The sequence below is a fragment of the Thamnophis elegans genome, chromosome 15 (genome assembly GCF_009769535.1).
Source record: "Thamnophis elegans isolate rThaEle1 chromosome 15, rThaEle1.pri, whole genome shotgun sequence".
Lineage (NCBI taxonomy): Eukaryota > Metazoa > Chordata > Lepidosauria > Squamata > Colubridae > Thamnophis > Thamnophis elegans.
In genome coordinates this window covers 3,386,937-3,404,144 of record NC_045555.1, presented here as the reverse complement: position 1 = coordinate 3,404,144, position 17,208 = coordinate 3,386,937, and the positions used below count along the sequence as shown (strand labels likewise).

Sequence of the window (17,208 nt, the reverse complement as noted above, 5' to 3'; positions counted from 1 at the left end):
AAAAATATATTCGTCAAGAATCATAAGAAACAAAACGTCATAGGTTACGAATAAGCAGTCAAATTATACTAGGAAACAAAACAATATAAATTTTAAAGATACAAGCAACATGGTTATAGTCATAAGTGGGAAGAGAGAGGTATTAGGAAGAAAGAGAAGAATAATAGTAATACAGTCTTAGTAGGTAATATGACAAGGTTGTGGGAATTGTTTAACAGAGGAATGGCATTCAGGAAAAAACTGTCCTCGTGTCTTGTTGTTCTGGTGTGCAGTGGCCTATAGCGTCATTTTAAGGGTAGAAGTTGAAACAATTTATGTCCAGGATGTTAGCGGTCTGTAGTTATTTTCACAGCCTTTTACTATATTAATATTATAATATAGAGAGCATCTGCACCAAAGACAAATTCCTTGTGCATCTAATCACACTTGGCCAATAAAGAATTCTATTCTATTCTCATCAAATCTATAATATATGAACATTGCTTATATTACTAAAGCAATAAGTTTTGATCATGTTACTGTGATTATATGCTGTCAAAGGCACTGGTGACATTTGGCAGTTGTAACAGCTGACTGGGTTAAGCGTGTTATGGCAACAGACAGGCATGGTTAATGTTGGCTAAAGGCATTGAATTGACAAAGTCAATGGGGAAACCAGATTTACTTAAAAACCGTGTTCCTAATTTAACAACTGCAGGGATTCACTTAACAAATGTCATTTGTTTAATTGAATACAAAGTGATCTCTGATACTCTTCTGACAAAACTAAGGTCTAATACAAGGAGTCCTCAACTTATGGCCACATTTGAGCCCAAAATGTGTGATGTTAAGTGAAAAATTTGTTCAGTGAGTTTTGCCCCATGTTATGACTCTTTTTTGTGTGTGCCCCATTTGTTAAGTAAATCCCTGCAGTTGTTAAGTTGGTCAGTCACACGGTCGTTAAATGAATCCGGCTTCCCCGTTGACTTTGCTTGTCAGAAGGTCGCAAAAGGGCATCACGTGACTCCAGAACACGGCAACCATCATAAATGTGAGTCTGTTGTCAAGCATCCAAATGTAAACCACATACAATATAATACAATAGCAGAGTTGGAAGGGACCTTGGAGGTCTTCTAGTCCAACCCCCTGCTTAGGCAGGAAACCCTACACTACTTCAGACAAATGGCTATCCAACATCTTAAAGACTTCCAGTATTGGGGCATTCACAACTTCTGGAGGCAACTTCTGTTCCACTGATTAATTGTTCTAACTGTCAGGAAATTTCTCCTTAGTTCTAAGTTGCTTCTCTCCTTGATTAGTTTCCACCCATTGCTTCTTCTCCTGCCTTCAAGTGCTTTGGAGAATAGTTTGACTCCATGGGGATGCTGCATGGGTCATATAAGTGTTAAAAACGGCCACTTTTTCCAGTGCTATTGTAACTTTGACCGGTCACTAAACCGTTGGAAGTAGAGGATTACCTGCATTACCGTCTAACCAAGGATGCCTGGTTTGTGCTCAATGGCAAACTTTATAAATCTGGAGTAAATGTATGCTTGATGCATAGCATTGCATTCTAACGTGCCATACATTCAGACTTTGGCCATACTGGCTGGGACTGATGGGAAGTATTGTGTTGCATGCTGGGAGGACGCCAGATTGGCAAGTGGTACAGTGACTAATTCCAAGAATGAAAAGGGCACGGCTTACCTTTACAAAAATCAGAATGAGGCTTGTCTGTCCCAGCTCTCCACCCATTCCCATGTCAAAAATTCTTTTTTCCCCCAAGACATTTCAGACATCATGTCTGAAAGATCACAGAATGCTGGTTTCATTTCCAGTTAATATTAAAGCAGGCTGATTTCCATAAACTCTGTTGTTGCAAAGCTATTTAAACCTTAACTGATTTAATTAGCTCTACAGCTTGTCAACTTGACTCCACATTTTAACCAACCGACTCAGACAGTATCTGTACCAAGTAGCATGGTAGATAAAATAAAAATGGATATCGCCTCTTAAAGCTTCTCTTGGTTTGAAACGTTCATTCCTAAACCGCTTCTCTACACCAGCTGGTTACCTTGAGGGCTTTTTTCTCCCTTCCCACCTCCTTTCCTTTTGTGACATGTCTTTTAGACTATAAATTTAAAAGCAGAGCGTCAGCCATTTTTGAAAGGCTTCTGAGAAGACGTTACCTTTCTGTAGTTTGCCTAAATCAAATGGGATGGAGGGATGGAGAATTATTTTAAAAAGCTAAGAACCAAGAATTTTCTTTTTAACATTTTCTGATACAGTATACAAGCATTGTTGCCAATTTACCCTCCCACCCCCCAAAAAATAATTATGGAGTAGGAAACCCCCTGAACTTCAGCGTTTAAATATCTCATGGAAAATATTTGAATGACAAAAATATACAAAGCACAATTGTGAAATGTTGAAGCATTTCTGAAAATGTGTGTTTAAACATATATATCTCTCCCCGCCCCTCCTCCCTCTCTTTCTAACACACACACATACAGACAATTGTTGACAAATATTAGCAAATGAAACATAAGATTAGCGAGGTTACCAGTAAATTTCTCATCTTTCATTCATTTTGGGTTTTTGGTGAAATTGTTATTTTTCCTTTTAATCACACGGACATTGCAATCAAACAATAGAATAATCACAGACATTTTCAGTATTTTCCTACGGAGGGGTCTATCCCAATTTTTTTTAAATTCTCTGGGTAACAGTAAAACAAATTGGGAATGCTCTTTTTCAAACCCAAAATCTGCTAATGAAAAGAAAAGAAAAGTAATAAAAACTAATTTGACATGCACTAGTGTTGGTCAGTCGCCTCTCTGTTCCAAAGAAAATGTGTCTAGATTTAGGCCACTGAGTTCAACGGGCTTTGACCACAAGCTGGGTTCATGCCAAGCCCTAAGCCATGGTGAGTGGAATAAAGATTTATCGATTAAAACATAGTTGGCTGGGTTCGTACCACACAGCAATCCAACCAACCAGAACCACAGGTTAACTCAACATGACTTAACAAGGCAGGGCATCCATTTCTTTAGAAGAGATCTTGGAGATTACACAGTCAAAAAGTTGGCAACCTGATGCCCTCTTTGATCGTCTGTCCTGATGCCCTAACCATTGAGCATGTTATCTGGGGATTGAACCAAGTCATGGAGGACTCCAGATTGTGTGTCTTCCCCCTCCTGAATTCCGGTCTCCGAGAACACTGCAGCAGGGAAGCCCTAAACTAAAACTTGCTTTCCCCTCAACTTATGATCTGCTTTCCCCCCCCCTCTGTCCCCCCGGGCCTGGTTGCTAGAACAAACTCAGCTCCGTCTCCTTGAACCCCACCATGCTGGGCTCTCCTTCAGAACTGGTCCCCCCCCCAGAATCCCCCCATTTAGCACGATGACATCATATCTGATACAACTACGTTTAGCACAGGTTTCTGTACGCCCTAATTCATGCATGCAAATCCACTGTATTAGTAGTAGTAATAGGAAGAAGAGTTATAAGCCACCTAACGTTGGATGTTCAGATGGGCAGGGTAGACTTGTAGACAAATGTTGGGCACCATCTGGCTTTGTAAGAAGGAAATAAAAAGAAAGGTTTCTCCAGCATCAGCTTAAAAAACAAGTGGGTGGGCGGGCTGCTTTTAAGAGCTGCAAAACAGGCAGAGGTTTAACGGGTATGGCGGGCATGATTTCTACCTGCCTCTTAGCTCTCAAGCCTGCTTTCCAGATAGCCTCCTTTCCTAGATGGAGGAACACCTTAACAAGAAACCTGCCTCTTGAAAAGCCAGCGTGTTCTGCGACTCAGTCGTAAGAAATATGCATTTTTTTTAACCATCATTGCAAGAATGATTTCAGCCAATGTGAGCAATTATGCACAGTGAGACAGAAGAGATTATTCATCTCGGGGGATGACAGTGTGAAGACTATCGGCCTGGATCACCTTAAACTCTAGCTTGTATATAGCCATGATTTGTTGAATAAACCACAATTGAGGGGTGCATTTGTGCTGACTTGCATGGCCAATGAACCCCAGCAGCTCGACCTGCCCAACCTCCTAAGCCCTCCAAATCAATGAACCTTCTTCTGCTGGAGCGCAGCCTGTGGATCCACTGGATGGAACCCTGGAACTGGGTCTATTCCCAATTCAAATGCCCTTTTGGCTCTCGGTATCCGTGGCGCCCCCCCTCCCTGCGTAACTCCCTTCTCACTGAAGCCACTGCGCAGTTCAGTTTCTGAGGTAGATGGTCTTGTAAATGCAACAGGGTTGAGGCGCCAAGATGGCCGTTGCCATTATTCGGATGGTTCCTGGTGTAGGACAGACCGCTTGAGAGATCTCCAGATTCTTCTGGATCACAACCTCCACCCTGCCACGTCACACAGGCAATGCTTAACTAAGGCTGATGGGATGGGGGAACTTGAGGCTATCTCGAAGATCTTAAGATGCCCATGGCACAGAAGGACCTATGAACATGGTATCCAAGGAAGGGACCATAAGTGGAAAGAAGTACGCTTTGCCTGCCAAAACCAACTTGACCTCTCTTAAGACTGAAACAATTCTATGAAGCATCATCAACACAGCACCAAACTAAACCGTCTTTTCTAACTAAGAGTCAGTTTCAGTCTTGCTAAGAGACACCTGGATGAAACATTCACAGGATCAGCCAATAGACTAAAGGGAACCTTAAATACGCATATTTTTACTAACATGACCTGCTCAAACCAAACTTCTCAAGGTGGACCTTTTGGGTTGGTGTTTCTTGGAAGACAGCTCGCTCCAGCCTACAGGTGATTACATTCAGCCTGGTGGTTGTGGATTTTGCCTTTCAGAATAGAGCTACCTGTTTCTTCAGGCAAGATTTGGAGGAAAAAAATCTCCCTAGGTTATGATTCAGAAGGAAAGCAAAGCAGAAGTGGAGGCTGGAGAAAACCAAGCTATTCTCAACAGAAGAGGGTCCTTAAAAAGGATTACTCATTGTACCTACCAGGCCATCTAAAATCCAAACCAAATCTAGATTAGGAATCGGAGCACAATGAAGAACCTTCATGGGGGTCGAGTGGATGGAGGGGTAAGATACAATTGGAAACAGAGATTCGGAAGTACTCGAAGGCTAAACAGGGCAACATCTGGCCAAATTCATCTACAAAGACCATGTGGACGACAACAAACAAAACTTCCAAATCAACAAAGAAAACCAATGGGGAGAAAAATAGACTGCCATTTGCTATCATCACCAAAAGAAGCGAGGGCCGGAAAGTGTAATGCAAATTTTCTCTTGCACTCTTTCTGTGCTGGGTTGTTCGTCTCCTTTCGTCATATGTACAGGTCCACCAGTCAAATGGTAACCACAGTGCAATGTCTTGTGAGCCTTGGATCCAGGATGGGGGAGGAAATTGTGCATTCTCTGGGCGCAGAGAATTCTGCGGACACACCGTTGGTGGAACTAAGGGGGAGTCTTTAAGTGGCGTCCACCGGGGAGTAAGCAGCTGGACACCTCCCCTTGACAGACAGCAAAAGGCATGTTCAATAGGCCACCGATCCGTCCCAGGTTTCCTTAAAGGTGTCTTGGGCTGGGGTGCCCATTATGATACAATTTCTGTTTGATGTGCACCATGTTTCCCGCGGCTTCGTCGTACTGGTTGTGGTGGCGTTTCCGGAACTCCTTGAAGTTACAAAATTTGGGAAACCAAGACCATGAATTGTCTGGGAAAGGAGAGAGAAAAACACACAAAAAAGTGACTCAGTATGATGGAGACAGATTCCTCATTCAATCCTTCCAACAGGGGTGGGCAAACCCCTTTGATGATTTTGGGCCACAGTTCTTTTGTGAGAAATGTCTGGCCACTCCAAAGGAAGTTGAAGAAGCCACAAAATATAAAAAGGGAGCTTCCTGTTGGGATTTTCTAACAGCTGGAGTCGTAGAGCATCCAGATTCAGATTTTAGAAGAAATATATATCATTAACAAAGAAACATGCATGCCCCCCCCCTCCTATATGAATTTACCTAATCCCATTTAAAATCTTTCTACATGACCTTCCAACTGGTGAGACATCACTATGGAAAGAGTCCCAACCAGGATGAGTTAGTGATATACATTTTTTTACATGTTAAAGTAAAGGTAAAGGTTCCCCTTGCACATATGTGCTAGTAGTTCCCAACTCTAGGGGGCAGTACTCATCTCCGTTTCAAAGCCAAAGAGCCAGCACTGTCCCACGATGTCTCCGTGGTCATGTGGCGGCATGACTCAACGCCAAAGGCACATGGAACGCTATCTTCCCACCAAAGTAGTCCCTATTTTCCTACTTGCATTTTTTACATGCTTTCGAACTGCTAGATTGGCAGAAGCTGGGACAAGTAACGAGAGCTCACTCCATTATGCTGTGCTAGGGATTCGAACTGCCGAACTGCTGACCTTTCTGATCAACAAGCTCAGCGTCTTAGCCACTGAGCCACCGCATCTCAGGTTTTACATGTTATTGAACTACAATTCCAAATGTATCTGGCTGGTGCTATGAGAAACCAGGATTCCTTACTCCTAGGTTATAATATCCCATATTTTAAATCTAAAAGTTCAGTACTATGAGACACACTGACACAGTGGTTAGAGTGTGGTACTACAGGTTGCTTCTGCTGACTGCCAGCTGCCTGCAATTTGGCAGTTCGAATCTCACCAGGCTCAGCCTTCCGTCCTTCCAAAGTGGGTAAAATGAGGACCCACAGTGTTGAGGGCAATATGCGAACTCTGAGAGTGATAAAATAAAGCACTGTGAAGCGGTATACAAGTCTAAGTGCTATTGCTACTTCTAAAGGACTTCCATACAGATAGTCCTCGACTTAATGATTGCAATGGGGACCAGAATTTCCATTGTTAAGCAAAGTAGTTGATTAATTAAGTCATGCCTAATTTTACAACCTTTTTTGGGGGGGACACAGTTATTAAGCATACTACCATGATGTTCAGTGAATCATGCAGTTGCTAAATGAATCTTGCTTGCCCCACTGACTCGAATTGTAAAAAGGAAGGTTGCAAATAGCAAGACCCCGTGTATCGGGGGCGCTTCAACCGGTGTAAATACCTGCCGGTTGCCAAGCACCCAAATTTTTATCGGGTGATTCTAAAGATGCTATCACATCTGTAAATATCAGGACCTTTTGTAAGTCACTATTTTTTTAGTGCTTCTTGTAACTTTGGTTGCTAAGTGAATGTTTGTAGATCAAAGACAACCTACAATGGCTTTCTCTCCCCCCCCCCCCCCCCAAGCAAAACATCTAGGCATTAACTATTATTCCCTCAATTGTTTCCTTCCATACAAAATGTTCCAGTTTAATCATGTGGGCAACAATTAAACCTCCTACATGTGAACTAGACACGAAGATAGCTTCAATCCAACCAGAACGGCACTGGAATTAGGAATACTTCCAGGCCAAAAGCAAATGGAAGTTTTAAGCAGAGATTAACCATGTAGATCTGACAAAACAAGGCTTCAGTTACAGGATTCCCAGCAAGTTTTCCTCTTTCCAACGAGGCACCAATAGATAAGCAATTTTGAGCTGCAAAATTCAACAGGAGGGAGCTGTCTGCCTCAGTTCCCTGTTTGAATATTGGGGTAAGAAAAACCCTCCAACAGTATCAAAAAAATAAATACATTGGGAAGCTCATTTAGTTGCTGGATGTGAAATTCCAGCTAGCCAACTGTTTAGCTCTTCTACTCCAGTTCTCCCAAAATAGGATGCTTCAAATAAACTGGCCAATGCAGTTTGTATTCAAGATAGAATAAACCAAATGTCAAGGATCATTGGTTGGCTAAATTAATCTCCAATTTTAAACAGGGTTTTCCTAAAAATATATATATTTTTCCAGGCAATCTTATTGCTTACATTTTAGTTTCTATTTGTATCAGTTATACTGAAAAATATTGCTTTTTATCTTTATAACCCAACCAGACCTTTTGAGGAAAGAGGTGGCATGTAAATTCCCTAAATAAAATAAATCTGGTTCTTTTGCCTCCCACATTATGATCCATTTTTTCCCAAAAAACATATACAGCTGCCTTCTAAAACAAGAAAGTATTTCTAGAGAAAAGAGCTCAGTAGACTCCATAAATTAATTCTATCCATCTCATAAAAACAGATTGCATGGGGAAAAAATCACTGTTCGATCAGTCTAGAATTTATCATCAATATATTTTATTAGATCCATAGGATTAAAAAAAGCTCTCCTGGGAATTTTTTTCCAGATAGATTGAACTTCGAGTCCTGTGGTTGTTCACCTCAGGTTCAAACATTCTCCATGCTTGCCATTTCCCTCACCAAAGCCAGCAATCATTTCAAAATCTTGGCTCATCGACTTGATTTCCACTTACCATACCGTCGGCTCGTCCGCCATGCCCGTACAGCGTAATGGAGCAATCCATCCATCCACACAAGAAACCAGCTTATACAGAATCCCAACAAGAGTCCCAGCATCAGATCAATTTCTTGCTTGGTGACGTTGTCGGTCACAAAGTAGTTCTCGGAAGAATCAACCACCGACTGGTCTCCATCGTATGGGATGACATAATGAATATGATGCCTAGGTGACAGGATTAAAAACAGAGAAACAGATGGATACGAGGGAGGAAGAGAACATCACAGTTGTATGATCAAGAGAAACATTTGGCTTGCCATCCCTGTCAAATATCTTTCTGGATAATGGTTGTTTTTCCAGGTTGAGTATTCCCCTAACTGGAAACAAACTACAGCAAACTGAGGATGGACACCATCATTGGAGGCATCCATTTAGTTGAGGTTCTCCTTCATCTGGAAGAAAACCCTGCTTCGATCTTGACTTAGCTATGGGCTGAACCAGGGATCAGCAACCTGTGGCTCTGGAGCCGCATGTGGCTCTTCATCCCTCTGCTGCGGCTCCCTGTCACCGGTCGGCTCCACAATTGGTAGGGCTTTCGGTTAGGACAGGCAGAGGAAAAAGGATGCCACCAAGGTTACTGAACGGCACTGAAAAAAGCAACTGATGGCCATTTTTTACACTTGCAAACAGAGGTAGCATTCTAGCGGATCGCCTGAACTGGTAGCGGAAATCGCAGGTGTCTCCGCTCACCCATGCCCGGCTCTATGGCATCCCATTTAGGTTCTTTTTTCACCAAAAGCACATGCACGGAAGGATCTGCGCATGCGCGGAGGTGACGCGTGCAAGTGAAGCCAGCTCACACTTGCAAACCGGTAGGGAAGGGAAGGGTATACCACCCCTGCTTACAAACCTTTACAAACCCCCTAAGCTCTGGGTGTTTTTTACTCTAATAAATAACTGGACAATCTGTTCCCTGAATTTAAGGGACCTTTCTGAGCTGGATTTCTGCAAGAACCTTAAAGCAATCCCAAGACAATGTCTTTGGCAAAAATTTAACCAGGATTAATCTGGGTAGGGGGTGGGGGAGATCTGTTGGACTTCATGCGGTGTGCATTTGATTTCTTTCAGATCCAAAATGGGAAAATGAGTCACAGGTGGCCCTCGACTCACAAGAGTTCACTTACTGACTACACAAAAGTTACAACGGCACTGAAAAAAGTGATGTACGGCCATTTTTCACACTTACAACCGTTGCAGCATCCCCATGGTGACGAGATCAAAATTCGGGCACTTTGGTAAACTGACTCATACTGATGATGGTTGCAGTGTCCTGGGATCATGTGATCCCCTTCTGACAAGCAAAGTCAAGGGGGAAGCCAGAGTCACTTCCTTGTTCCCCCCAAAATAAGACCTCCCTGGATAATAACTGCAAACGGGCTTTTTAGCACATATGCTAAAATAAGCCCTCTCTGAAAATATTGCAACACAGCAGCAGCCATGAGGTGACCACGCTCGCCGCCTCCTGCACCTCAAAAATAATAAGACCTCCCTGAAAATAAGGCCAAGCGCTTATTTCAGGGGTCAAAAGACAATAAGACCCTGTCTTATTTTCAGGGAAACACAGTAACATCTGTGGTATTAACAATTGCAGTGAGTCACTTAATTGTGGCAAGAAAGGTCGGCAAATGGGGCGAAGCTTAACTGTCTCGCTTTGCAACAGAAATGTTGGGCTCAACGACGGTCGTAAGTCGAGGAGCGCCCGTTCTTCCTTAGCCAAATGCAATGTCATACAAAGCCAGGCCTTGAGAGCATGGGGAAACATTCCTTCTTGACCTTTCTCCTGTTTCTATCCTTTGCAAATTTCATAACTACCGTTCCAAAATTCCCACCCAGCTTGTGATTTGGGAATTGAGGCAAGTTGAGCTTGTAGGTTTAGAAAATGCAATAGTTGCATTTTGTTAAAAAAAAAAAAGGTTTGCATTAATATTTCATTCCCTAATTAGCCATGTCTTCGCGTTTCTGCCCCTCTGAGTTTCAGACATGAAACTTAGCGCAAGCGAAGACTATCTTAATGGGTCACGGTGGCTCAATGACTAAGACGCTGAGCTCGTCGATCAGAAAGGTTGGCGATTCGAATCCCTAGCGCGGTGTAACGGAGTGAACTCCAGTTACTTGTCCCGGCTTCTGCCAACCCAGCACTTTGAAAGCACGTAAAAAATGCAAGTAGAAAAAATAGGAACCACCTTTGGTGGAAAGGTAACCGTGTTCGCCTTGAGTCATGCCGGCCACATGACCACGGAGACGTCTTCAGACAGCGCTGGCTCTTCGGCTTTGAAACGGAGATGAGCACCCCCCCCCCCTAGAGTCAGGAACAACTAGCACGCATGTGCGGGGAGAACCTTTACCCTAACACTATCTTATACCCTAGTTTCAATTCCCTGTTTCCGTGGAAAAGACAAACTGAATTTATGTCTTCATCCAGGAAGGCCAGAGTTGAAAAAAAGACAAGAAAGCAGATGGATTGCCCTCTCACAATAAAAATAAGCCAAACTGACAATCTAAGACAGAGAAAGGGCCTTTAATTCATTCTCTAACTATTCAGACTTGGTCAAGGGGACACAAGCCAAATAAAAACTGCTCTTCCTTGCCGCTCTGTTGAGTGTGTACTTCAGTCACTTGTCACCATCCGATCCTCCCTTTCCCAATTTTCAGCAAATGACAGTATTTTAGGACAGCGTGAAGCACATCCTGCTAATCTTAAGCAATTTCAAGGGGGGGGGAGGGTTGCAAGATTTCAGCGGTCTTAGCATTCATTCATTTGCAAATGGCAAGGAATGTCTTAGCTCTGTTATTCCAGCCAAGAGACCTACATATAAATATAGAAAAATCAAGAACTGATGTACCACCTCACGGCAGGCCAATTTTCTTATAGAAAAGAGCTTTTACCCTCTTTTAATAGGCATTCTACTTGCTGAAAGCTTTTGATCGACAGAATTTATGTTTCTCTGGGGAAAAGACTGCCCATCCCAATGTTGGAGTCTTATTTCAATTTCCATCACACTATTTTTCCCCTCACTCCTCCTCATCTTTTCAGATCACAACAATTGGGTTAAAATTAGGACGACCAAGGTTGGATAAACCCAGATCAAGCTTGGAATCAGCATTTTTTTTTTTTACAACAAGCTGTTAATTTGCTCTGTCCTGTAGGGAATTAGGAAGTGAGTCAGTGATTTTAAGCCTTGACTATGGAAAACGGGACTAAAGAAGAAATAGTTGCTGGAACTGTTAAGCCATCAATGCCTCCAAATACTAAATTGTCCTACTAGGTCTGGTTTCCCAACCTCTGCAGCTTTAAGAGGAATTAACTTCAATTCCCAGAGTTCCCCAGCCAGGCTTGGGGAATTCTGGGAGTTGAAGTCCACCCATCTTAAAGCTGCAGAGGTTGGAAAACATTGTATTTAAGATTATCAACAAAGCAAAATGAGTCTCCTCTTGATTCTACTCACTCTTACAGCCTTTGCACTTCCAGTTCCACTCAATTTTCCTCTTGCACATCTGTCTGTGCATCTGCTTTAAGGCATCATTTAACTCCCCTCCCCTCGGAACAAATCCCTAACAAAACGAGGCCTGGCTGGAGTACCTGAATGCCCAAACTCCTAACCCCACCTCGATTAAAATGGGAAGATAAATCCCTTTTCCCCCCAACCTAACCACATCAATATAAACCAGTCAATGGGTTCACACGAAAGCAGGTTTCCCAGGTGCACTGCACCTGGAAAGGATTCTTCACGCCTACTTGGTGGGGTTGGGGGTGGAAAAGCACCTGATTTTGCAGACCTTGGTGACGGCAAGGAAAGGTTAAGGCTGTTGGTGTTTGAGAGCCTCCATCTGCAAGGGCAGTCTACTTTGCAGCAGCTAGCAACCTCTGCAAGCCTTGGTTCCCCCTCCTCACGCAGAGATGTTGTTTGCTTGGAACCAAACGCAAAAGGGATTTCTTCATCCGGGGTTAGAAAGTCCCTCAGCCTTCCTGCTTGGGTTTGTTTCTGAAGTTGTGAGATCAATTGGCGACTGTTTTGTCTCACCAAGAAGCCCAACTTAGGCCTCAGCTGACGTGGCCCACAAAACAATCCCATGAGCCACGGAAGGCTAGTTGAACAAAACGGTTCTGTGTCCCATGATGACCCAGTGACCACGCCAACAGCCAACCTGCCTTCAGGAAACAAACCTTGTTTACTGAACCAGGGTCATCTCTTGCTGGGGTTTCCAGGTGGACTAGAAACCTGCAGCAGAGGTGGAGGAACAGTTCTGCTGGGTCAGTTCAGGCTGGACCCTTCCCCAGCCTCGTTTTTCTACCAGGGCTTCTTGGGGAGAAAACTTTCAAGCAAGGACAACAGAGCCCTTCCTGCCCATTTCCCCTCCAGAATTCCTGCTACAAGGTAGACTGCTCTTACAGATGTAGGCTCTCAAATTCAACAGCCTCCTCTTCCCTGCGCCTTGTTTTTGCTCGGAGCTCTTTTGAAGGCCATCCAAAGTGCTATTGTGCTACGCAAACATTTGACATCACTGGCTGACGTTTTACCACTAAACACATTCACGCAATTGTCCAAAATCTCCTTCCTTCCTTCCATCCTTCCTTCCCTCCCTCCCTTCTTCCTTCCCATTATTCTTTCCTTTCTCCTCTTCTTTCTCCTTCCTTCCTTCCCTCTCTCCCTCCCTCCCTTCTTCCTTCCCATTATTCTTTCCTTTCTCCTCTTCTCTTTCTCCTTCCTTCCCTCCCTCCCTCCCATTATTCTTTCCTCCACCACCTCTTTTCTTTCTCCTTCTTTCCTTTCTTGCTTCCCTCCCACCCTCTCTTCTTACTTCCCATTCTTTCCTTTCTCCTCTTCTCTTTCTCCTTCCTTTCTTTCCTCCCTCCCATTATTCTTTCCTCCGCCCCCTCTTTTCTTTCTCCTTCCTTCCTTTCTTCCTACCCTCCCTCCCTCTCTTCTTACTTCCCATTCTTTCCTTTCTCCTCTTCTCTTTCTCCTTCCTTCCTTCCCATTATTTTATAACTCTGACCTTCCTCCAAGGCCCGTCGTACAATTGAAAACCCAACAAATGCACCAGCCCCCCCCCCCAAAAGCTTCAAATTCAAGCTTAACCCAAACTATCATTTCACACTGAGATAGGGCTAAAAAGTGGCTTCCCCTCCCCGAAGGCCCCCCTTGTCCCACCCCTCACCCACCCCCCAAGAGACAAAGGGGCTAAAAGTAGGGCTTACCTTCCACAGTTGCAGTGACAGACCCTGTCTTCTCCTCTCAGATGCGGTAAGATATAATTATGAAATCGGTCAAGAAGAGCATTCATGTCCATTAAACATGCTATTGCCTGAAAGAGGCCCAAAAGATTGGATCAGGTCTTGGAGAAACGAAGGAGGAAAAAACAACAACAAATGAAAAACACAGGGCCACCTTTAGAGGAACGGAGGAAGGAGAAACTGCCCCGAAAGTGATGCCTTTCCTCCTTCCTCCCCTCCCCTCCCCTCCCTCCCCCTCCCCAGCTAATCAAGGCATCTGTGTCTCTCTCAATCCAGTACCTGTAGAGGTTACACAGGCATCCCGTCATGCATGCATTGACAAGAAGAGACCATTCTCGACCCGAAAAAGCCCAGGACGTGGGAAAGGGAGGGAGGGATGGGGGAGAGCAAGATCAGAGAGGAAGAGGAGAAGCTAAAAAAAAAACCCACGGGGGAAATTAAATTGAAGGGGTTATGGAGGGAGGGAGGGAGAAAGAGAAGAGGAGGGAGGAAAGAATAATGGGAAGGAAAGAAGGAAGGAGAAAGAGAAGGGGAGGGAGGAAGGAAAGAATAATGGGAAGGAAGGAAGGAAGGAGGAAGAGAAGGGGAGAGAGGAAAGAATAGCGGGAAGGAAGGAAGAAGAAGGGAAGGAAGGGAGGTGAAAGAGAAGGGGAGGGAGGGAGGAAAGAATAATGGGAAGGAAGGAAGGAAGGAGAAAGGGAAGGGGAGGGAGGAAAGAATAATGGGAAGGAAAGAAGGAAGGAGAAAGAGAAGGGGAGGGAGGAAGGAAGGAAAGAATAATGGGAAGGAAGGAGGAAGAGAAGGGGAGAGAGGAAAGAATAGTGGGAAGGAAGGAAGAAGAAGGGAAGGAAGGGAGGTGAAAGAGAAGGGGAGGGAGGGAGGAAAGAATAATGGGAAGGAAGGAAGGAAAGAATAATGGGAAGGAAGGAAGGAGAAAGGGAAGGGGAGGGAGGAAAGAATAATGGGAAGGAAGGAGGTAAGGAAGAAAGAAAGAAAAGGGAAGGGAGGGAGGAAGGAAAGAATAATGGGAAGGAAGGAAGGAAGGAGAAAGGGAACAGGAGGGAGGAAAGAATAATGGGAAGGAAGGAGGTAAGGAAGAAAGGAGAAAGAAGGGAAGGGAGGGAGGAGAAAGAGAAGGGAGGGAGAGAGGAAAGAATAATGGGAAGGAAGGAAGGAAGGAAGGAAGGAAGGAGAAGGAGGGAGAAAGGAAATAATGGGAAGGAAGGAAGGAGGAAGAGAAGGGGAGGGAGGAAAGAAAGAATAATGGGAAAGAAGGGAGGAGAAAGAAGGGAGGGAGGAAAGAATAATGGGAAGGAAGGAAGGAAAGAGGAAGAGAAGGGGAGGGAGGAAGGAAGAAAAGAATAATGGGAAGAAGGGAGGGAAGGCAGGCAGGCAAAGTACCCTTACCATCACAACCGAAGCCCCCAGGATCAAAAATATCATGGTGTTCGTATTCATGGACCTCGCGGGGAAACTGACAGCTGCCCTGTCACTTTCCTGCAGGCCGCCCCCTCCCAGCCGCTTCCCCCAGAGGAAAAACGAGAGAAAGGGGGCCCAGCTTTCCGCGCAGAGGTCAGAGACGGCCGCATAGAAGCTCTTCAACCCGAACTGCAATTCTGGCAGGGGGGGAACCTCCGCGGCCCCCCCTCCCTCCTGCAAAGCATAACAAAACGCAGGCGGCAACCGCCGCCGCCGCTGCTCCCGCCCCCCCTCCACCCCAGCCCCCCCTCCACCAGCAGCCCCCTCCCCAAAATCTGGCTCCGGCTTCTTGGCTTCCTTCCTTCCTTCCTTCCTCTGTACTGGCTTATTCCGATCTCCCTGCCTTCACCCCGGCCAGAGGGAGCCTCCGGGCAGGTTCAGGCAGGTGCCCAGGACCAGCCGGGGGATGCGCCGAGCCCAAGCCGGACGGGAGGTTGAACATCGCCGATGCTGCACCGTCCGGGGCGAGGAGGAGGAGGAGCAGAGCCAGGGCCGGCTTCAAAGCAATCCATCCAAGCCCCAGCAGGCAAAAAAGCAGCCCCGGCCGGCCCTTGGCATCACTTCCCGCTTCCCGCCCGGTCGGTCCCGTCCGCCCCCCCTCCCCAAAAATAAAATCGCTCCCTTTCCCGAACCGGAGGAGCGATTGGTGCAAAGCAGGTGGTGTGTCCTGGAAGGGGGGGGGGGAGAGAATAAATATTTCCCCTCCCCTTTCCTCCCTCCCTCCCTCTCTCTTTCTTTTTCTCTCCCCCCCTCCTTCGGTGGGGGCACCAAAATGAGAGCATCAGCCTTAGAAAATGCAGAAGGGACGGGCTGACATCATAAGCCCCCCTTTCTCTCCTCAAAAGAAGCTGCAAAAGCCGGCGCTTGGGCAAAGAGGGGAGGGGGAGAGCGATGAAGACCCTACCCCCCCGCAAAAAAATACACGACGGGTTAATTCACCAGCCTTTGCTGTTTTCCTAGCTTCTTAATGCTACTGGGGGTGGGTGGGTGTCTTCCAAAAGGAAGTGTGGGTGGGTGAGGGGAGCACCGACCCCCAAAACCTAACCTGGAGCAGATGGATTTTGGAAGGTGTTCAACCCCTCCCTTTTTTGGTGGGTGCGGGGGGGGGGAGTTATGAAATCTTGGGCATCCACCTTGGTCATTATGCAGGCAAAGTGGGGTGCGGGCATTTGTGTGTATGTGTGTGTGTGTGAGAGAGAGGATGTTAATAATAACAACCATAAGGAGGAGGAGAATATAAAAAGAAATGGGTAGCTTTCCGCCCCCCACTACCCCCAAATCAAGCCATACACCCAGAGAGGCGAGCATCTCGAAGGGTCAGTATCAAAGCTTTTCGTAACACCCCACTTTTCCCCCCTCCCCACCTTCATCCTCCTCTCTACGTATATTCTCTCTCCCCCCTTCAGCCCCACCCAGTCCCATTTTAACCCACCCACCCCCATCAAAAAATAAAATAAAAATAAAAGAGCTTTGGTATTTTTCCCCTCCCAGGGCCAGCCGTACCTTCACCGCCTCCCCCCACCCACCCCCAAGAAATCAAGGATTTTTTCTATTTTTTCTTTTACCTATTTGTAGCGGCGTTGATGCTCCATCTTAAAAAGATCCTTGCAGGGAAGGGGGGCGCGACGCCGCTGCGTATCCTTTCTGTGTTTACAATCTGGACTTCCTTTCCTTAACTCTCTGCCCCTCTTCCCCTACCCCCAAAAAAGCTGCACCCCCCTTTTCCTAGCTCCTTTAATCGAAAGGGTGTTTGATCAAAATGTGGGGGGGGGGCGGGAGGGAATCTCTCGCTCTCTCTTCCTGCTCCTCTTCCCAGCCGCTGGTCTTAGTACCAAAATCATCCGTTGCCTCCCACCTTGCTTTGAAAGTCCCTTCTCTCCCCACCCCCCACCCCCCAGAAGAAGAAAAAAACCCACCTTTTATTCAGGGAAGGTAACGCTTCTCAGAATAAATGGCATTTCTGGGCAATTTACTCAGTCCCAGCACCCCTCAAAAGTGAGGTTAACTTTTAGGGAGGGGGGAGAAAAGAAATAACACAAACACACAAATGCAATTTAAAAGGAGATGTATGTGTGGTGTGTGTGTGGTGGAGAGACACCT

At 45.5% G+C, this 17,208-nt stretch overlaps 1 protein-coding gene across 1 annotated transcript; it reads right to left on the bottom strand.

Moving 5' to 3' along the window:
- Positions 1-5,524: 5,524 nt before the first annotated feature.
- On the bottom strand, positions 5,525-15,550 carry TMEM240 (transmembrane protein 240). The gene is made up of 5 exons (XM_032232189.1): positions 15,458-15,550; positions 15,037-15,225; positions 13,594-13,700; positions 8,350-8,558; positions 5,525-5,688 (listed from the first exon to the last, which is right to left on the bottom strand). Exons 1-5 carry the CDS (start codon positions 15,548-15,550, stop codon positions 5,540-5,542), a joined length of 747 nt encoding a protein of 248 aa, XP_032088080.1. The 3' UTR covers positions 5,525-5,539.
- Positions 15,551-17,208: the final 1,658 nt, after the last annotated feature.